This window comes from Phocoena sinus, chromosome 6 (genome assembly GCF_008692025.1).
Source record: "Phocoena sinus isolate mPhoSin1 chromosome 6, mPhoSin1.pri, whole genome shotgun sequence".
NCBI lineage: Eukaryota > Metazoa > Chordata > Mammalia > Artiodactyla > Phocoenidae > Phocoena > Phocoena sinus.
In genome coordinates this window covers 89,859,146-89,882,073 of record NC_045768.1, presented here as the reverse complement: position 1 = coordinate 89,882,073, position 22,928 = coordinate 89,859,146, and the positions used below count along the sequence as shown (strand labels likewise).

General features: G+C 43.6%; 1 protein-coding gene across 3 annotated transcripts in view; it reads left to right on the top strand.

Annotated features, from left to right (window-relative positions):
• The window catches only part of FAM120A (family with sequence similarity 120A), a 105,452-nt gene that overhangs the window by 34,954 nt on the left and 47,570 nt on the right, over positions 1-22,928 (top strand). For all 3 annotated transcript variants that reach the window (XM_032636109.1, XM_032636108.1, XM_032636110.1), the window contains exons 4-7: positions 5,172-5,300; positions 6,063-6,159; positions 17,467-17,564; positions 17,809-18,086. In XM_032636109.1, the coding sequence (XP_032492000.1) occupies positions 5,172-5,300; positions 6,063-6,159; positions 17,467-17,564; positions 17,809-18,086 (602 nt within the window). The remainder of the gene's footprint in view (positions 1-5,171; positions 5,301-6,062; positions 6,160-17,466; positions 17,565-17,808; positions 18,087-22,928) is intronic.

The following is a 22,928-nucleotide window of genomic DNA, read 5'->3' as shown; positions in this document are numbered from 1 at the left end:
TACTTTAAGTAAAATATCTCAGTAAAACTGATTTTTAAAATTATGGTCTCCAACTTCAACCAAACTATCAGTGTCAGCAGTTAATCCTTTTATTCTCCTTAATATTTATCTTCAACATTCATCATCTCTTCAGACCTCTCTTCAGTTTCACGCTTTCTCTTACAGAGAGGTCCTTTATCTGAGGATGGTGAGAGTCCTCAGCTTCTCGTTCCCCTGTTTTCATTCTTCTTCATCCAGGCCCATTTTACTTCCTGAGACTAGACTATCCTGACATTCTTGAGCTGTTGTCACTGAACACATCCAGGGAGCCCTGCGTTACTTCGTCCAATCAACTCCTTGCTCCTGTGTAGACGCCCCCCTCTTTTGGTCGTTGGCCCTCAGTTTGTAAATGTGGTCTAGTCTCCCATCTTCTCCTAACTCTCTTTTTCATCCTCAAATCTCCCGAAGGCAGCCTTCCATAATGTCCCCAACAGCTTAATCCACCCTCACCGCCCCCTTGCGCCCCTCCCCGCCGATTTCTGGTGGACACAGTTGGGTCTTTGTCCAAGGCTGTGGCTCTGACAAATGCTTTGTCAAATGATTTTCAGCCTCTCTGGAGCACTTGACACTGTCAGTCATCCTGCTCTCCTCACCGCTCTGGGAAATTCCTGCCTTGATTCCCAGACCCCAGCTTTGTTCTGTATTCCTTATTTCCACATCCTTTCCTTGTCTCTCGTGTGAGCTGGCTTCCTCTGGTTGCATGTGCATTCCCTAGGATCCATCTCTGTACCTTGCTGTGATCCTCACACTTTCTTTCTGGCACATCTCATCTGCCCTTAAGGTTTCAACTACTATGTTGATGACTCTCCAGTGTACTTCTCCCACGAGACCCCTTCCCTGAACCGCAGGGTGTATTCCACTGTCCACCAAGTCATCTCCACTTGGGCACTGCACCTGTGCACCAAATTCGATGTTTCTAACTTAGAAATGTCATCACCTTCTCTAAATAGGTTTATCGTCCTGTATTTTGTTTCCCGCTAGTGATACCACTGTCCCTGCAGTCATCAGGTTAGAAATTGAGAATTATCTTTGATTCTTCTCTCTGCATCTGACTCTCTACATCTGACCTTTCCCAACTTGCTGATCCTATCCTTCTCGACCACCTGTGTTATCGTTACTTAGGTTTACACAGGAGCTGCTAATGTTCCCTCCTTTGTTCCTCTGCCTTCATGCCCATCCTCCATGTGTCTGGAACTCAGGCCTGATTTCATACCTCTCCTTTTGAAAATCTTTCTGTAGCTCCTTTCATCGACAACAGGGGTTTGGGTTTCACGGATCTGTTGGGGAAAACAAAAGTTGGGAGGGCTACTGTTGTGTCACCAACTTTTAATTATTCTAAATAAGAATGTTAGAGGAAAAAGGAACTCGCCGTCTACCATCATATCATAGAAAAGGACATTTAATGCTAAAAGAGGCATAATTTAGAGACGACTAGACCAGAGTGTGGTGGCCAGGTGTGCAGTCTGCAGGTCAGGCGGTGGCCCAGCTACTCACCTCGTTGGCTCATATGGGTGCCTGAATGAACTCCTCTGTCAAATGGGGAGTACATTTAAGAGTACACCTCACAGCATTGTTTTGCGGATTAAATGAAGTGATGCATGCTGAGAGCAGTGTGTGGCATATAGTCTAGAAGAACTCAAATCACAGGACAGTACAGCCCCAGCTGGATGCAGACACTCCTGCAGGAGGGAGCCCAGGCCTGCCCTCCTTTCCCTGTGAGCCTACGGGTGACCCTTGCTCATAAAACAGTGATGGAATTTTTCTTTGTTGACACTTAATACTTTAAATACTTTAAATTCAAATCCATTAAATCCTTCGGTATATCTGCATAACAGTTTCCCCCAGCAGAGCTCACATTTAGCATTGTTTGTGATTAATTGCATTTTAGCATCCTTTTCACAGCTATATTCAGGCAAATGTATACAAGATATGGATACACGTCATAACTTTTCAAGAATCTCAAGGCATAGCCATGACGGTTGTGGTGTTTAAATGTTTTCCTTACTCTTGACTCCTTTAGAAGATACTAGTCCTCAGGATGTGTTCAGTGATTCAGTGGTTGGAGGGCTTCCTACAACAAACCGCCAGAGCCCCCTCACACAACTCTTTTCGTTGGTCTGGGGGCTGCAAGACGGCACTGGGTTGGATCTCAGGGCCTGCACTCTGAGAACCACAGAGGATGCAGAAGCCTTTCTCCCTCCTCCGCTGGGCCCTGAGTCCTCCAGGGTGTCCTCTGAGGGCCCTGTTGGAGTCTGGTCAGCATTTTTTCTCCAATAAGAATGTGAGCATCTTGAAGTCAAGACCCTGGGGAGCAGCTCCATATTCTTATTTTCTAGAATGATACCTTACCCACAAGTGAATGTCGATCAGATCAGGTTTCTAGCTTTCTTCCTGAAAATTGCCAAGATTTGTAATCCTTTCACTTTGCTCTTTTCCAAATGGCAGTGAAGTGGATCAGGTTCAGCAATGATATTATGTGAAACTTTGTTTTTATAATCACTTGCATTTAAAGAGCAGCCAAGATGTAGCTTGGGAGCAGTAGCACCAACAGTCTCAGAGGAAGATGTGGGTGCTCACCCTGAGTTGGATTTGGAAGGCTGGATTAGGAATGAAGCTGGGGGAACGAGGGGTGGTGGGGCGTGAGGGAGGAGTCCGGGCCATGGGAAATTATAAAGGATGCAGTTTCAGGGTGGTGGTCATTAGCCTCTCAGAAGGATTTAGGGGCCCTCTAATTATAGGATCTGCTCACTTCAAGGATTTTAGAGCCTTAGTGTTGTGGGGAGTGGGGGTAGTGAAGACGAGGATATCCACAGGAACCAAAGTGACAGACTCTGTCATCTTCACTTGAGGTGGGATGGGACAGTATGCGGCTGCCCAGTCGTCTGTGGTGTCCCGGTGTCAGGGTGCACACGCTGGGAGAGGCTGCCTGCACTACCGCATTAGCTCCCAACTGCTGGAGGAAAGCCCTTTTCATATTTTGGACACCTGTGTACCCAGTAAATTCTGTTCTAACCCCGTTATTCGTCATTTGTTCTATATATAAACTCCTTCTGCAGTGGCCGGCCTTTCCATACTGTATGCAACATAATGAGGTAACCCTAGGCTTTCAGACTGCCAGGGGGCATTCTTTGGGCAACTAGTCTCAAACTGTAGTTAGAGACAGAAAGTCGAGGCCCAGAGAGGGGGTTGTCCAAGGGCCTGGAGGCCACTGGCCATTGCAGACTCTCCTCAGGCAAGGCTGTCCCCTTCTCTGTGGAATGTGCTCACCAGGGGGGAAATGTCGATGGTATGACTGCTCAGGGTTTCTGTCCTGACTCCTCATTCCTGGGGCTGCCACCAGCTGGCCCTCCTCCCTGTCATGGCTGTGGGACTATTAAACACCCCAAAAGTCAGGGAGTGGACAGAACTTCCATTTCTCCCAGACTGGCTGGAACGCACTGTTCCAGGGACCTCTTCTTCATGGGGCGTGTGTGTGTCAGTAGTTTTTCATTCTGCAGAGGGGGAATTGGGTTTCTAGGAATGTGCTTGTGGTCTGCAGCCTCAGACGTTTTACTAGTTCCCTGGAGTTCATTGTGATGGGATTTACCTTCACCAAACACTGACCAGAGCAAGGAGATAAATGCTTCCCTAGGAGACAGAGCAGCTAACATTTTCAAACATAGAAAACATTATTTCAGAAGAAAACCATTGCTTGGGACTTCCCTGGTGGTCCAGTGGTTAAGTTTCTGTGCTTCCACTTCAGGGGGCGCGGGTTTGATCCCTGGTCGGGGAACTAAGATCCCGCATGCTGTGCGGCACAGCCGAAAAAACCCATTGCTTTTCTAAAGAGAATTGAATATACTCATGTGCATCTGAAACTTTGCGTGATGATACCCTAATAGTATAAATATCTATTTTTCCAGAAGTTCTTCCATTCTATTTCTTAATATTTTTTGTTTTTTCTTTCCTTTTTTCCTTTTTTATTTATTTATGTTTGGTGTCTTAAAACAGCAAATAATATCTTACAGTTCTAGAGGTCACAACCAAAGTGGGTCTCACTGGGCTAAAATCAAGGTATCAGCAGGGCCAGGGAGAATGTTTCTTCTGGAGGCTCCAGGGAGAGTTTCCTGCCTTTTCCAGCATCTGTAGGTGCTGCATTCCATGGCTCGTGGCCCTTCCTCCATCATCAAAGCTGGCAATGGCCGATGGAGTCCTGCTGTACCTCATGTGTGAAACCTGCTCCTCTGCCTTCCTTTCTACATGAGAGGGTCCTGTGATGACATTGGGCCCATCTGAATAATCCAGGGTAACAGGCTTGGCCTGAAGTTAGCAGACAGCCAACCTACCCCCTCCTGCCATGTAACGTACCACATTCATGGGTGTGGTGGGCAGGAGTGCACAGCTCTGGAAACACAAAGCCTTTAGATGTTTTTGCCATCTTTTTTATCTTTATGATCTTTGTGACTAAATAGGAAATAAAATGTCATTTCATACTGTCGTTCAATTAAAAACGTTTTATAAACAGAGTTAGTACCTGATTCATCTTTGTTTCTAAGAACATGGGCATACCTTAACTTTGTTAAATTAAGGTATCTTTTTTCTTTTAGTTTTCATGAAAAAGTCCAAAACAAACCTTTTTAAAAAAAATTTGCTTACTTACCTTTTCCTGGTATCAACTGTTCTTGGATAGAAAATATTCCTACACTTTATTCCATGTGTCTTTCACCAGACATGTCCCTCAGCAGTCAGGGATACCGTTGTCCTCCCTTTCAGAGCTTACCTTGGCTTTTTGCAGTGGTCTCAGGTGCTTGGGGCTACATTCATCCAGCACAGCCTCCTGGTGCCTGGTGTTGAAAGAAAGGAAGCATCTGTGGCCCAGGGCTTCTCTGTGCTGTGCTCACATGAGCAGGTTGCAGACATCCCAGAAGTAATGGAAGGCTGTCAGACGCTCTTTTACCTAGCCAGGTTGAAGCAGCTGAGTTATATTCAACAACTGAAAGGGAGATCCAGGGCTTGATTCTCAGACCACCGAAGTCTTGGGGCCAAGAAATCACAAATTGATAATAATCAGGCCCTTAGAAGGGAAACATCACCTGGAGTTTCTGGGCCTGTGTTTAGAATTAGTGTATTGACATGTGTGCTTGTCTTCTTAGGTCCGGGCCCACCAGCTGGTCTTGCCACCGTGTGATGTGGTGATCAAGGCTGTGGCTGACTACGTTCGCAACATCCAGGATACCTCGGACTTGGATGCCATAGCTAAAGATGTTTTCCAGCATTCTCAGGTACAAATACAAGCTTCTGGGTAGCGCTTTGTGCTATGGTGTGTGCTGGGTTTGGAAGGGGTTTGAGAGGCACACACCAGCCGTGTCCAGGAGTGCTTGCCCAGCTGTCAGGCCTCTGCCAGCCAGGAGGGCTGGCACCTCACCTAGCTCCTCCAGCCTCCCCTCCGGCCTGCACAGAGGAGGGATTGAAGTAGATGAATGGTAAGGTCTCTGCTGCTCCTAGATTTGCCATCATAATTTAATGGGATTTCTGCTAAGAAGACAGATGAATCAAATGGAATTGTGGACCTCTGATTTGTCCATCCCTTCAGGTGATGATCAGGGATTTCTTCTTCCTTTTTTGGAAAGTAAGGATGTGAGGGGGGTCAGGGTTAGTAGAAGAGGTGAAGTTTGTGTGACTTCCTGTTTGCTCTCTGAAGAACTAAAACTGCTCCCCCACTTGCTGGAGATGAAAAGTAAAACCTTTCTGGGTAGCACCAGAGACCTGGCCAAGGAAAAGTTGGAGGACTGCATCCCAGAACTCAGGTCTCCTGACTGCCATGTCAGACTCTGATAAGTACATTGCTCTAAGAGAATGAATGTTCGATTTGTTTCTTTAATGATAATCTGTTGATTTTCCTTGACGATTTTAATGTCATTTCTGAACTCTCATTTAGCTTGAAAGGCTGAAGATTATTATACATGTGCTGAATTATAAAAATATATTAATACACATGACCAGTGGCATACTGATTTACAAAGGTTTTCCTGCGTTTATTTCAGTCTAGAACAGATGACAAAGTTATTCGATTTAAGAGAGCAATTGGATATTATTCAGCGACTAGTAAGCCTATGGCATTTCACCCACCACATTACTTAGGTAAGTAACTCAAAGCCTCTGTGATAGATGCTGATCATGCAATAACCAAAGAGATTTAAATATTCACCCAGTAATCTTGTTGGTTTATTCTTTTGAATTGAGATTTCTATAGTTATACAAATAAGTATAGCAGAACTTCCTGGGCAGACTCAGTGGTAATTCCTGAAAGTGTTGAAGAGCAAGAGAAAACTTATGAGAGTGGAGGAGAAGAGCAGGCAGCCATGAGGACCAAGGCTAGCAGATGACGGTGATGCTGAAATCTCTGTCTGTGAGGTGTCCTCTTGCAGAGAGCACCAAGGACATAGAAGACACTCTGGATCTATAAGTGCCTTCATAAATGCAGTGGATTTGTGTCTCCTCTTGTTGCCTTCTTTGGCAAAATATCAAATTTCACTCAGAGATTTGAAATTGGGGAATAAAAAACAATTATAAACTGTTTGCCTGAAGGCTGCTTGATAGTGAATATCTCATGGGAGGTTGTAAAGCACTAACCCTAAATACCAACCTCCTTCCTGAGTGAGATTGCCTTTCTTAGGCTCCAGAGCAGTAAAGCTGTGAGAAATCATATTGCCAACCGTTGTTTCAGTTGTGCTTATTTCATATAATGAAAGAAGTCACGTTCCTGAGATTGTCTGTAGTGACATTCTAGTCCTCATACGACAATTGTACTTTGAACATTCATTATAGTATACCTGGGACTAGAACATTTAAAGAGAAGGAAAATGTGGAGAGGGAAAGGATAGAGAAAGACACTTGACTTAACATTTGGCATTTATCTGAGCTGATAACAGTTTGGAAGATGCTCTGAAGAGGAAGGTGAGTTTTAAATTAGGTTTAAGTTTGAACTTCTTAAAAATATTTACTGTTCTATAAAGTGCTTTCATGTTCTTATTAAATCATCAAAGGACATTATGAGGTAAGTATTTTATAAATGAAGTCAATACTCTTAGAATTCACTTTCACTCAGTGGTTTATGGACAACAGTGGTGTAATTGGTAAAGAATTTGGGGTATTCAGGGTGATGTTTTCAAGCAGGTTAATGTAGGTGATAACTACCTACAAATCCTTCTATAAAGCATTTCGCATTGCTTCTGACTGTTGCGGTAATCTGAATTGTACAGCAAGGGACTTAACAAAGCACAGTCACAGAATTACAACAGGGCAGGAAGTTTGGGGCAGTGTAGAGTTCAGTGTATGGCCTGGAATATTGGGATGAAATTGAGAGAGGTTGAGGCAAGATTGAAAAAGAAGGTTTATTTCAGGTTAGATATACATAATTTGGAGCCAGCAGAAACAGATTAATGTAAAAATCACTTTTATTGGGTTTTTTTCTGATAAGTATAAAGAAATAAAAGTATCTGGAGAAAGTGCTCATTGATTTCATCTATATGTGCTGTTAGGGACCCACTAAATGGAGAGTGATGACTGAAACGGAAATCAAGAGCGTAGAAGAGGCAACACTGAGTTGGGGAAATACTTTCTTGGCATCCCAAGTGAGAACCTAAGACATATTTTCCACAAAAATATTCTTATAAGTAATAGGTAGGTCATAAGTGGTCTTTTCCAACCATAGTTCATTATATTATTCTACAGGAAAACGCATTCAGAATTTTGAAGAACCAATATTGGAAAATAACTTCCTTATTCATTAGACCCTGTCTGTATTAATCATTTTAGAAACTGGAATATGTGTAGAGTTTTGAAGAAATCTTACAGAAAAATGGGGAGAGTTGACTCTACCCAGAGGTTTCTAAATCTGGCTGGAATTTTAGGTTGTACCACAGAACAGTTTTCAGAAGCCTAATTAGCCTCAGGGTTCTGTATTTTCAAAAGAAAAACCTTCCTGGCCAGACCCCATGTGGACTGGCGTTGGGGGGTGACTGCTATGTCTTCCATGCTTTTCCTTCTGAGTTTGTGGTTCTCTGCAGCATTGAGAAAAAACCTCAGATCTCCATACTGTTATTGGATGGTGTGGAATTTACAAAGGAAGTGCACATGCTCCCTGTCCCGTTGCTGGGAGGCCTGGTCTGCATAGTGCGTGGTCTTTTTCAGTGTGGAAAAAGAATTTTTTCCAGCCCATGCTGTTTTTGTACTATGAACTCCCAGAAATTGTCTATATTATATAACATATTATAGATTATGGATATTTAATATATAATACCTATCTGTATATATGTCTATTGCTGAATTATCTGCTAGATAGATTTTTTAAATGTTACAGGTGAGATTAATATTATTTTTCAAGCATTTACTGTATCAGAAACACTGTGTTGGGAATGGGGGATCTAGATATGATTATAATTTTTTCCTTTCCATCATAGCACTTAATGTCCACCATCTCCAGAGAATCTGCAGTCTAAATGTAAGATATGTCAGAATTGAGTTGTCAGCAATATTTGGCTTCCTGGTTGAACAAGTAGTTCTTAAACCTTAGCTGTGCTCCAAAATCATTGGCAGAATTTAAAAATAACAAATAACAGATGTTAGAGGCCCGCCTCAGGTCTGTGAACGTGGACTCTGTAGGCGTGAACTAATCCTGGTGTATTTGTGGAAAGCTGTGCAAATAAAACAGAGGCCTTGTTAGTCTGAAGAAGCATGCACTGTGTCCTCTTGGCCTTCCTCAGTGAAAAATAGATGAGCTCTCGCTGCACACCTACTAGAATAGCTTAAGATCCGGAACACTGTCACCACCAAATGCTGGTGAGGATGTGGAACACAGAAATTCTCATTTCTTGCTGGTGGGAATACAAAATGTTACAGCCACTCTGAAGACAGGTCAGCAGTTTCTTACAAAACCAAACATACTCTTACCACAAGATCCAGTAATCCTGCTCCTTCGTATTTACCCAAAGGAGTTGAATACTTATGTTCACACAGAAACCTGCACATGGATGTTTATAGTAGCTTTACTCATTATTGCCAAAACATGGAAGTAACCAAGATATCCTTCACCAGGTGAATGAATAAATAAACTGCTACATCCAGACAATGGAATATTATTCAGTGCTGAAAAGAAATTGGCTATTAAGCCATGAAAACCCATGGAGAAACCTTTAATGTACATTACTAAGTGAAAGAAGCCAATCTGAAAATGCTACATACTGTATGGTTCCAACTATATGACATGCTGGAAAAGGCAAAACTACGGAGACATTAAGATGATCAGGGGTTCCAGGGTTTGAGGGTGAGAGAGGAATAAATAGGCAAAGCATGGGATTTTTAGAGCAGTGAAAATATTCCTTATGATACTATAATGCTGGATTTATGTCCTTGTAAGTTTGTCCAAACCTATAGAATACACAACACCAAGAGGGAATCCTACTGTGAACTATAGACTTTAGTTAATAGTAAGGCATCAATATTGGATCATCAGTTGTAACAAATGTAGCACACTAATGCAAGGTGTATACTTTCTGCTTATGTTTTCTGTAAAGCCGAACTGCTCAAAAAATAGTCTATTAATTTTTTGAAAAACGTAAATGAGCCTTCGATGTATTCACTTCCTGCCAGGCACTATGCTGAGTGTTGGACGGGGTGGTAGACAAGACAGATGTCATCCTTGCCCTTGTTGGTGACTGAGACGAGGAATCATACAGGAATGTGAACAGGAAGGTCACAGAAGACCAACCCGGTTAAAACAGTACTTGATTAAACCAGTGTTTAGTTCTGCTCAATTAAATTAATGTTTAGATGAGGTTTGAGTGTAGAGTAGGAATTTAGCAAGACGACAATAGAGAGGAAGTATATGTGCAGAGGAGACAGAATGTGTAAAGGTCCTGAGGTGAGAGGACAGGATGTAGAAGAAACAGAAGAATGTGGTTGCAGCACAGGAAAGCAAGGGAAGGAATGGTCAGGTGATGCTTGTCGGGCCATGCATGGCCTTAGATTTTTAGACTTACACTTTGGACCACGTAAGCTCACTGAAAGACTTTTTTCATTGTAAAAACTTAAATTATTTTGAAACTGTCATACACACAGTATATTTGTACAGTAAATTATTTTGAAACTATCATACACACAGTATATTTGTACAGTAAATAAAACAAACATCAGTGGAATATTACTAGTATCAGAGCCCTCTCCCTGTCTCTTCCTGGTCATGTTCCCCTGTACTCCGGCACCCTGAATTTTGTATTAATGGTCCCCTTGCTTTTCTTTATTGTGTGTGTACCCTGAGTACTAATTGGAGCAGCGGAAGTAGGTCGGATGCCCTGGGGAGGTTTTCTGTGGCGGGCCCTCTGTATGGAGGTCTTGAGATGGTGTACCTCAGATCAGGGAAAGGAGGTGGAGCTGGGGGCACAGGGAGAGCAGTGCAGCAGCCAGAATAGGAGTCGTGGCAAGAACAATTGTCAGAAGAGGTGAGGGGGAGACTTTTGTGGCACTCACAGCTCCCAGACCCCGTGCAGGTGCGGGTGCCTGCATGATCCTCAACGAGGTGCAAGGGATCCTAGGAAAAATAGTTTTTTAGCTTTGCGGCTTCTTCTGTGCTGTAAAATATGGAAGAGGGTGGGGTAGGTGGCCAGCACCAGTCCTCCAAATCCACCTCCAGTTGCTTCCGTAAAGCGTGGGGCTTGAAATGGGAGGGAACTTTGAACATGCTTAAACTTTTAGGTGGATGATGAAAGCTGAGAGGGGGCTATGAAGGGAGAAGGAAGGTTGGAGGTAATAGTGACCCCCGGTCCCTTGGAGCACAGAGGTGTAGGGGTCTGGTGGGGACCAAGGGAGCCCTCAGAGCAGCAGGCCAGCGTGAACAAATAATAGAGAATTGTGCAAAGAGAACCATATTGAAATAGGAGCTGTCACCGCTAAAGCAAAGAACAAATTCTACATAGTGACCACAAAGAAAGGACCTCTGGCTATAGAAACTTCCTAGGTGCTGGCAGAGAGGCCCCATGGGTGTTTTATCTGGACGGGCTTGCCCAGGTCAGGGGCCTGCATCAGCCTGTGTCCTGACAGGCCCCCAAGGCTGGCCACGTTCTACCTGACTGGGTCAGAGGATCCTGATTCACAGAATGCCAGATGGCAAACTTCAGTGCCAACCGCTGGTGACCCATCTACAAGAGAACATAAATGCCTACTGTCTTAACAGGAACAATTAGACTCCGTAGTTGGTGCTCCTGGACCACAGCTCTTGGGACCAGGGCTCAGAAAGGTGCATCTTCAAGTGTAAGGGAGAAGCAAGGACCAGTCAGTGGGCCCTCATTCTGAGCCATGGCTTTACTGGAAGGCATCACTTTCTGGTGTCTTGAGAAGGCGGGTTCCTGAGGCTACACAGTCTGCACAGTGCTCACCAAACTGTTCTATTGATTGTTGCTGGGCTTCTAGGTTGTGTTGACAAGTCTTTTTGAAAATACATCTCTACCTCCCCAACAACACACACTCCCAGCATGAGAGGGGCTGGTCAGGAAATGTCCCCCCTGAACATGAAGACACAGTCTGTGAAGAAGGATGTGGCACCTGCTGGGCTTCCTCAGCTGATGAGAAGAGGCTGTTAGGTCTCCAGGACCCAAGGTCACTCATTCGGGTCCACTGTGGGACACAGAGGTCATGCAGAGTCCATAGTGTGACCTGCCCAGAATAGAGGGCGATGGCATGTACACGTGTCTGGGGAGCAGAAGTGAGAGAGATCAGAACGCTGCCCGCGCTGCTCCTGTTGCTCGAACTGTTGAACTCCTCAGCGTCACTGCTACCCTACGCCAGGTGACATGGCCCTCAGGACCTCATCCACCTGCCATCGTCCATGCACCCAGGCTCACTATGCAGGGGTGGCACAGGCCTCCTGCTGCAAGTCATGGCTGTAGCCAGGCCGCAGGACCCATAATGGGCCTCACCGTACATACTATAAGGCAACTTGCCCTGTTCCCACCCAACAGTGTGCCTTTGGAGCTTCCCTGTAACTTCACAAAGGTTTGCCTTAGTATTTTTTTTTTTTTTTGCCTTAGTATTTTTAAAGCTTGTCTAATGTTCCACAGTGGGGATGTGCTGTAATCTACTTAACCATGTTCTGTAGTCATCACTAGCATATTTTTAGTTTTTCTACTGTTATAATGATCACTTTAAAAAATTTTTGTCACCAAGTATATGATATTATACTGTTGCTCTACTCTACTAATAAGTTTTTGAAATTTGGCAAGTTATATAATATTCATTCTTATAGTTTTGATTACTAAACCCACTCTTTCCAAGGTTTTTGCTTAAATTTTCTTATTATGGAAAGCTTTAAATGTAACTGAAAAATACAAAGGATAGTATCATGAGCATTAGGGTACCCCACTAAACAGGTTTAACAAATGTCTTAAAGAAATACATCAGGCTTTTTTTTTTTTTTTTTTCGCAGTACGTGGGCCTCTCACTGTTGTGGCCTCTCCCATTGCGGAGCACAGGCTCCGGACGCGCAGGCTCAGCGGCCATGGCTTACGGGCCCAGCCGCTCCACAGCATGCGGGCTCTTCCCGGACCGGGGCACGAACCCATGTCCCCTGCATCGGCAGGCGGACTCTCAACCACTGCGCCACTGGGGAAGCCCTACATTAGGCTTTTCTAAAAGTCATGTCTGTCCCCCTCTAATGGTTTTTATAGTTCCTTACCTCATATATGGAATAATAAGTCATAGTGTTTTGATTTTTAATTAAACGCTGTATTGTACCTGTCATTCTGTACTTGCTGTTTTTGAGATGTGTGCATGTTCATCTTTTTCAATTTTTATCTTTTTAAAGCTAATGCAAATGGCATTGATGTCAAGCCCCCATGGGTCTGACAGAATAGATGCTGCCAAAGAGAAGCTAAGATGCTATCATGTTAAATAGGAAGTCCACTTATTCTTTCTCCTTGATTCCTAGGTAGATCAGTGGATTCTCTCAGTCTGTTCCTGTGACCTTTCATTCAGTTTTTAGTCAGTTTATTTCAGTTGATGTGGTATGCAGTGCTATAGGTTGTCTGGTCTTAAGGGTTTTTGAAAGGTCATTTTTTTAAAAAACCTGAAAATTGGTCATTTTAGAAGAACTGAAAATACATCTCCTTTCAGTTGCTGTCTGGTTTAAAAGACTGCAAGGTGTGTCTTCCTGAGATGGGCACAGTTTGTCATCAGGTCTGTTGGTGGCTTCTCAGTATTCAGTGACAGAAGGGGACTGCTAGTTCAGTTTATCAGTGACTTCCAAATAAAGGCCTTTAGACTTTTCTTTTAGGTTGTGCTTTTTAGAATTCACAGATGGACAGAAACTGCTTTGTCTTGATTTATCATAGACTTATAAAACCATGTAGGTGGCTGAATGAAATTTAAGAGTTCTTTTCTTTTGCTACTTAACGCCTACGATTCAAACCTGATTAAGTGAACTCAGGAATTTAATAGGTTTGGATAAAATTTGGGATAAGTTTCTCACTATTCAGACTCTTGCTCTTCTAGACTCAGGTGTCACGTGGATTTGAATAATACTGTATCCTTTGAGGTCCACATGTGCTATCCAAACTCAAGGACAGAAGAGATTTGGATAGCCAGGGATGCTGTGTAAGCACCAGGATACCTCCTGACCGTGGTATATTCCTACACCAACCGTCAAGCAGTCAAAGCAGCCCTTGTCATTGTTGAACAGCTCTAGTTCTCAGAAAGGTCTTATTTATTGATGTATTAACCTGAAATGTGCTTCCCTAGGTTAAGTTTTTTCATTGCTCATAATTCTTTCAGGTGCCTACTTGCTTTATTCATGATCTGACTTTAATTTGCCCTACACTTAGCCTTCCATTGTGAGGGCTTCTCTCCTGGACAGTGGCCTCTAACTCTTCCTGTGGGGCCTTGCCAGTACTGTGGCTCCAGGTAGGCATCAGCTGCCCCAGCTCTGAGCTCTTGGGAGTTGGTACTCACTAGAAACTGACAAGGTTCAGTCCTCTAAGAGCTGGGATGATTTCTGTCTCCTCCTTCCCAAAAGCCCCCATGCCTCCTTGGCTATGCGCAGCCTACCAGGCTTCATAGGCCACACCAGTGTCCTGTTGGTTCCCGCTGTCCCCCACACTAGCTTGCCTTCGGAAGCTATTCATTTGGGAGAGGATGAAAACAAATTACGTAAAATTCTCCATATAACTTTGTACCTTAAGTTCTGTAGAATATTGGTATTGAGTAAATATGTCAACATGGTTAACATAGTTTGAAAATTTTGCTTTGTTTTTTTTGCAAGCATTGAAAACTAGTGTTGGTGGTAGGGAATATATTGGTTTATTTATTCTTTAAATTTTCAAAGCTATGCTTTTTGTGTAACACTTAAATCATGCATCAGCACCCATCTAAATTATAGAATTAAAAAAATATTACTTTGTTGCTATTGTTTGTTTAATGTAACATCTTCACAGTAACATGCCCAGTGATAGATGAATATTTGTTAGGTAGGGGTAGGGGTGACTAGTTCTCAGTAGAGTTTTTTGGTTAACACCATTCCTTCTTTTAATCTTATTTTAATTTAGAGAAAAGCTGGTTAGCTTCATACAGGCACAGTAAGTAATTCAAGGGAGTGGATACTGCACAGAGTGTCTTATCTGTGAGAGTTCACAGCTAACTAAGCACAGCCGTAAGGGCTGCAATGCATGCTTTCTTTCTCTTATTCTCAAAGTCTTTAATATTTAAATATTTTTTAATTATGAAAATATTTTTCAAATACTAATTAAATACTTCTTTCCCTTTCGTCTGTCTTCATTCTGCATACTTTTCTAACAAAGGCCTACCTCTCTTAGTAAGTATTTGTGAAAGGAAGAGAATGAGAAACTGGTGGTGTTAATCTCCACTCTGAACTGGTGTCAATTCTCAGAAAGATGTCCTTGTCACACAGAAGACAGACAATGACTCTGCTTAGCTGCACGAGGGCACTGAGAACAAGAACTGATTTATAAGAAGGCATGCAGTATGCAGAGGCAGGCCCTCGCTTATTAGGCATTTCTGCAGCCATCAGAGAAATGTAGACAAATTAATTCACTTAATAGACTAGGTTATGATAGAATAGTAACTAGTCCTGTGGGTTCTCAAAGGTTTATTTGAGGTCAGTGATTGAAATATGATTTTAGGAAATGTTCTTTCCTTGGAAATCTTTGCTTTTAAGTTATAGCTTTGTGTGCGTTTTTGTTTTGGGGGGTTTCTTTCTTTTTGTTTTTTCTTGTGTTTTTTTTTTTAAGGAAAGTTTGTGCTTTCAGGAATTTTGTAGCATATAATGGCCAAAAAAAGAGTGAAACATAAATGTTCATCTTCACTTGGATGATGCTGCATAATTGAAGAGTCCAGTCTCTCATTCTTATTACTCTGAAGTTAAGTATGGCAGGTCAGCTACAAGGGATTGTATGCTAGACTTTTTACAGTGATTTAAGTTACAGCATTAGAGCTTAAGTGGATTTCATAATACTCTTTCACGCAAAATCTGGCTAAAATTCAGAATCACCTGAGAAGGGACTTTCAGTTACGGCATCACGTATCTCACACTCAGAGGTTCATAACTCATGGACTTACTGTTTGATCAGGAATGTCTCCTTGTGTGTGTGAGTGCAGGCAAATGTGCACGTGTGTCTGTGTGGTGAACATTTGTGTGTATGTGAGCGTGTGGACAAGTGTGTAGATGGGACACCAGCCCCACATGCACATGTGCCAGCATCACCATTCCCAGCTATTTGTCCCACAGCCATCTCTGTTCAGTGGAAAGTGGAAGCTCGGCCAAGCTTTCTGTTCATGCGAGCTATGGTATTTCCAACTTGAGCACCAGGCGCTTGAGATGGGATCTTCCAACAGATCATGGCTTCTGAGGCTCATGAGTCTTGTGGGGTAGTAAGAAGTGAGCAACGGCCCAAGCCTCAGTGCTCCCAGTGTCCTTGCGGCCCAGGACTGGATTGGCTCAGGGAGCCTCAGGTTAGGAATCAGTGGGAGTTTCCTTTCAGAGAATGAGAGGGAGGGTTTGGGGCACTTTATTATTTTTTTTAGTTAAATTAAATGTGTGTTTATTTTTCTTGACAAGTTGGTAGTGGTTTATGGGTTGTGTGTTTCTCACCTGATGTCCCTCAGGTTTTGAAGTTAGAAAAGCACTCTTCCTGATAAATGACGTTCGCGTTGAGGTAGCTCTAGGCTTGGTTTTGTTCTGTTTTTAAAAGAAACCTAAGGAAGAGACGGTGTGGCCGTGGGGGCACCAGTAGGGTCTGTTGTGTGTTCTCACTGGGTATATTTTCTCTGTGTCTCCTGCAGTCTGAGTCCTGATGACACCCCCAGGTCTTGTAGTAGCCCTGGGCTGGCCCTCACAGCCTGTCCTCTCAGGCACGCCATACCTAACTGTTCAGCAAGTGAACAAAGCCCTGAAGAGTCTCCTCATTTTTATCACATTAGTAAATCATGATATTTTGAAGTGTCTTTGACATGAAGGCCACACTCATCCCCCATCACCGCATGCTGGGGGCATTGCCGTGCTGGCCTTGCTTGTGCTGACCCCCACCTCTCCTCAGACCCGCAAGGAGACTGAGTGTTGTGGATATGGAGGTTTCTGAACCTTGGGCTGAGTTGATTGCTTTATGTCATGTCTTTAAGCTGACATGGGACCCACTCCTGCCTGACGTTGTGTTTGGGGCCGCTTCTCTACGTGGCTTCCATTCCGTGTTTCACTGTTACAAGTTAGCACGAGGATAATGAAGGACAAATGCCAGCATACATCAGAACAGGTTTTATAAAGTCATTTTCTAAGGGAGCACAAAATCCCAAGTTTTACTGACCCCGCAGTGTATGTATAATGCATGTATAACCTGATCATGGTTTCCTTAACAATGAAAACAAACCAAAAGTATAGGCAGTGACTACCACACTTCACTTTTTGTATTTAAAAGTGTGCTAGTAGCTACGAACCTAATTTTAGTTTAAATAGAAAAATTCCATTGTTTCACGTATGGAAGGGGAAGTGCTGTGTCCTTCTTTTGTTCCTTTAGTGCTTAGAGTACTACAGGGCTTCCAGCTTTGTCAGCAGTGAGCAGAGAGAGAATAAGAACACCTGTTAAGTTAAAGACAGAGACAAGCCAGGCATTCAAAGAAATGGACAAAAGCAAAGAGACCATCAGACATTAACTGAAAACTCTTGAAAGTTAGAATTCTAGCCCCAGTGTATAAAATTGGTCATCATAAGATTAAGTATTTTTAATGTTAAACATGAATCTCTGAAGGTTTCTGGGAAGTGGGGCCAGTGGTGTGCTGGCACCTGAGGAGGTGCAAGACAGGTGGAGATGTGTGCTAGCCACCGCTGTGTCCTGGGGAATGTCCTCCTGCTCACAGTTGTTTTATTGTTTTCTTTCCGTATTGATGAAACAGCCAGACCAAATCCGTTTGGAATGCCTGGGATAGTGCCACCGTATGTCCCCCCCCAGATGCTCAACATTCCACAGACCTCTCTGCAAGCAAAGCCTGTGGTAAGGCCTTTCCTTTCCTTCCTCAGCTGGTTTGCCCAGCCTTGGTGTGGGACAGCTGCCTTGAAAGCTGCATATGTATCAAATCTTAATGAATGCTAAAATAATTTCTTAAACTCAGGATATGTGAAGCACCTGCTTCACAGTGTTTGTTGAATTAAAACTTAGCCAAGGCCGGATTATGCTTATGTGTTCCGGGCCATGCAGGCAGTGTGTATGCATGTGTGATCTATACCCTCTGTTTCAGGCCCCCCAGGTGCCCAGCCCAGGTGCTCCGGGCCAGGGTCCACACCCATACAGCCTCGCTGAGCCGGCTCTCACCTTGGAAACCAGCGGAAAGAATCTGACTGAGCAGAACTACAGTAACATTCCTCATGAAGGAAAGCATACCCCACTGTATGAACGGTCCTCCCCGATCAACCCAGCTCCAAGCGGCAGTCCCAATCACGTGGACTCAGCGTACTTTCCTGGTTCTTCTACGTCATCATCTTCAGACAATGATGAAGGCAGTGGAGGAGCTGCAAAGTGAGTGGTGTATGGAGTAGTTGGTGCTTCCCAGAAGTGTAGCAGCTTCTTAAGTAGCTTGTAGTCCCCAGGGAAGCCACCTTCTGGCTGGCCAGCCCACGGCACCGATGGTTGTGCTCAAACATGCCGTTTGTTATAGGTAGGTGACAGTTACTCTGTGCTTGGACCAAGACTCCTCAGACCGAAAGAAAAGGTTGGATGTTTCCTCGAGGCTTCCAAGGTTGAAAATCTGTACTATGCCAGCCCAAAGCCTTGGTGTCCCCAACCCCCCCCCCGCTCTTTTTGGGTGAAATTTTAGGAAAATTAGTTTGTGTGACCACCAAACATGGTTAAGTTATCTGGTCAAGTTCTGCCTGACCCTTACTCTGTTTTGGGCTGTGATTCCCCTAGTCCCACCCCCAGAAAGCATTTTAAGTTAGACTCCTGTGGCTTTCAGTCTCTTGCCTCCTGGATTGAGGGGGAATCAGAATTTCCTTTCCTCCTGAATTCAGCAACTTGAACCCCAACTCAGCAGCTCATAGGACTGTTCTTGAAATAACACTGTTCACCCAACCAAAACCATGGAAAGCTGCCAGACCCAGGTTGGAATTCTCCCCGTAGAAGGAGTATTTTAAACAATGTGTGTCCCTGAATAAATGCATTTTCAAATACTTAAATTTGTTAGAATCTGATCGAGAAGGTCTTAAAATTCACAGTCCTCCTCCTCCCCTTACATAATCTTATGTTTCTAAGAAACCTGATTTCAAAAAAAGAAAGAAGAAAGGAAAGGAAGAGTCGTTCTTTTCTTTACATCTGCATCTCTTTTTCCTCGTTTTGAACTCTGATTCTCAGTAAATGCCCATGGGCAGTTATTGCTCTGTCAGTTTCTGCTGTATGAAAATCTGAGACACAGTTTCCAGTCTTCCTGCAAATTCTATGGGTGTGTCACCTGAAGCCAGAGATTCTTCCTCTTTTGTCCTCTTTCTCTCCATCTGTAAAATGGGCATTAAGTCTGCTGACCTTGGGTGGCAGTTACTGAGGAGTTTGCTGCCAGCCAGGGATGTGTGCTGTTGTGAAACAGAAGCATAAAATGCATAAATATTTACTTGTTGTATGTGCAATCCTAAAATTCTAAAATGAAGGAAAAAGTTGTAATTTAACATTCAGACTTTTAAATTAACCTTCTAGAAAGATAATATATTTAAGACCTACTGAATGAGAATTGCTTTGTTGGGGCTTAGAAATCTGCAAGTGTAAATGAGACCATGTGACTCTTCAGCACAGAGAAGTTTGAGAACAGCTGATAGATGTCTCAGGAGCCCTTTCACTCACTAAGGAACTGTGAGTTTTCTTTTAATAATTGACTCATGTCAGCAAGACCAAGATATCTATAGGCAGGTTCATTTTAGTAAGAAGCATTCTTTCTAGACTCTGAAACACAGGTAGAAATAAGACACAGAGCCACTGTTTGTGGCTTGAAGTCCTGTGCAGGTGATGAGCGTTGTGAGCCAGGAGAGGCCCTGGTCTGGGGAGGTCCAGTGGTGATCCTGTTCCTTCGGGTAGGGGTGCGGAGATAATGTAAGTTGCCTGCTTAATTTGGCAAGCTGCCCTGTTAGGATATGAGTTGAACTTGAGTGGATAAGATTGCATGAGAGCCCCTCCCTTTTCTTGTGCATACTCAACTCTGCCCTGTTCCCAAAGGTTCTGATCAGTGTTGCCTTCCCTGGAGCTTCTCCTCAATTTTAGTCATTTCTCCTATCTCTGAGCTCTGTAGCACTTAACTGTCTGTACCCCCAACTCAGGGCATTTTTACTATGTTTTTCTGGAGGAGCCTCTGGAAGGTGAACTCCATATGTGGGGATGGCATGGGCATCTCACCCTCTTGTGGTGTGAAATGTGGTAAGAAAAGGCAGAGCACATCCACAATCTGGAATTGAAAGATTGCTAAGCCTGTACCAAGTTATGCGGCTTAGCAATGTTTTTATTTCCTTAAATCTGTTTTTCCATTTATTGTAACAAATAAGAGATAGGTGTGTTAAAATTGAGAGGGAGGAGGGAAGGCAAAGGGGATAGGGAGCTAGTACCAGAGGCTTCAGGATCATAAGCCAGGCAGAGCAGGATCTGATTATGGGCATCCCTTACTTGTGGCGGGATGCTAAGAAGGGTAGTGTTCATGATTTCAGGGTGAGGATTCTGTTTGAATAAGTTATGTGTTTGAGGCCGCGCATAGGACAGAGAATTGCCCTCCTAGTTCAGAAACTAAGTAGGGGCAGTAAGTCAGGATTTGGTTTACCTTTGGTTTGGACTGAAATTGGGACTCCTGGATCTGCACTGTGCTCTCGGGATGGTCTTAAGGGAAAGAAATCATCCATTCATTTAGCCAAGCAACACCTGAGCACTTGCCATCTACCGTTGAGCATAGTGGCAGGCAGCGCAGACATGGCGTGCTGATGGAGGCCTGCAAAGAAGTGAGTAGACAAATGAACAGATAACCCAAGTGGTGAGTATGCGAGGCAGACACCAGACAAGTTGGTCTGGAGGAGGGATTGCTTCCTGAGAGGCAGGATTCAAGCTGTGACGGAGTGGGGAGAGAGCTGGATGAGTGCGGGGTGGAGGAAGGGGGGAAGCCAGTGCAGTGTCGAGTGAGGTGGAGGCTGGGTGGCCTACACTCTGAATTCTGTTCTAAGAGTGATGGGAAACATCCACAGTATTTGCTTGGAATGGCCCTGGGGCTAGAAAGATCCCAGTGTTTCTTTGGAAATGAATTTGCTCCAATCTGGGTGCTCTTTGTCCTAGGGATGGGCAGGTGTCTGGGTGGCCAGGCCATTTGGCTGGGGGAATTACTGCACAGTTGAACTGAAGTGCCTCTGGTCGTACCACCTTCTGCAGATTGACTGTAGAAACACTTTTAATTGCCCTACCCTAAGACACCAACTTGTACAATAGAGAGGAGGGAGGCCTGCACCGGCCCTGGCTGGGTGTGCCCTTTCCTGTTCAGTTCCCTCAGGCATTTACACTCCTTCCACCATATTCCCCGCAGTACTGGGAAATAATCCCGAATATGGGAGATCACAAAATAAATGGCCTCATTTCCCCAGTGGAAAAGCAGTAGCATTTTTTTTTAAAGGATGGTGCTGACGGGTAATGGGGCCTGTTATAGAATAACCCTCCCCAAAATACCCCCCAAATAAGCCCCTCCCCCCCAAACCACCCAGCTTCCTACAAATTAGAAAGATAACTGCTTTATATGGCAAAGAATATAAACTTGCAGTTCACAGAGGAAACACAGATGGTCAATAACACGAAAGAATGTTGTTCACTCTCACTAAAAAAAAATCAAAGGCATGCAACTTAAAACATAAGGTACCTTTCTTTAACCTATAAAATTGGCAAACATTGGATTTCAAAGATAAAGTTCAGTGGGGGACATCAGTGGAGTTGGTGGGACACGAGGTTTAGGCTCTCCTGGCAGGTCCTCGGTCTCTGTGGTCACCATGACCCACAGGTGTCTTGAGGGCTGTGGATCTTCCTCCTGGTAGGGTTTGCACTGTCTGTGTGCAAAGGTGGGTGTGGGGGAGCATTTAAGAGCAAAAGATCTGTGTATGCCCAAAATGCAGACAATAGAGACATTCCTTATAGGGAATACTATGGAGCCACTCCAAAGAATGTTCCGATGTGAAAGGAAGAACATGCTAAAGTGTCCTATGGAGGAGTTGCCAGGTGTGAAAGTGCCTCTTGGCTGGTCTTCAGGTTCACATGGTGGCACCTTTGCTGTATGTGTGTATGTATGCACTCGGCAGGCCCTGTCCTTTATCTCCCTCCCTTTTTTTAATACCTTACCTGGCATTTTAGTCTCTTCAGCTGGGAGTGTTCAGGTGTCTTTCCCATCGCACTGCTGGAATGGACTTCCTGGGTTGTTGTTCTCTTGAAGTCAGCACGTGTCCCCTGCAGGGTTTGCAGGTCTGTGCCAGACAAGGAGTCTCAGGCTACGAGAAGCCCCCTGCACACAGCTATTGTGAGTCGGGTGTCCCGGCCAGGGCTGAAGCTGTCCTGAGTCTCCTTGGTGGCTTTGCTTCTGTAGAAACGCAGCCTGCTGCTCATGCTGTGGTTCTTTGTGTGTCAAAGGGCATAGGCCGGTGCCTGGGCAGCTATTCCAGACCAATTATTTTGAAGTAAAATAAGAAAGGAATGTGTTGCCTAACTAAATAACTTTCTTTTCCTATTCCTTTTCGTAGAGTATCATCAGCATGTACTTCTTTCTCTATTATTGGTTAAAATGTAAAAAACAAAACCAAACCAAACCTCAGGCTATATTCTTGTTTTTCTTTTCTTCTTTCCTGGTCTTTGTCAAATCTTTGTAATTCTGTTTTGGTTGAATTAAGAATTACAGTTGAATTCTTGTGGAGGTGTTTATATTATTTTCATAGATTTATTGGCTTTTAGAATTCGAGTCTGATCTGAGGTTGCTAATTTGCAGTTTTCAGTTATTTTGTATCTTCTTTCTAATTACCATTTCAATACACAGTTATAGAATTCAAACATTAGAAAATACAATATAGGAAACCCCCCACGATCCCACCTCTAGAGAGACAACCGTTTTCAAAAGATTGGTGAATATTCAAACACCTTATTTTTTACTGCATATACTAACGTAGGGTTTTTACAATAGTGAGATCTTAGGGACAGCAACTTGCCTTTTTTCCTTTTTCCTTTTTATACTGACTACACTTATGTAAGTATGTATTTTTATTTGTATGTATACATGTAAATATGTATGTGTACACTGAATATTGCTTCAGTGTTTTTGCATGTCATTACTGACATTTTAAAATGGATATTTAAAAGTCCTATTAGGAGAGAAGA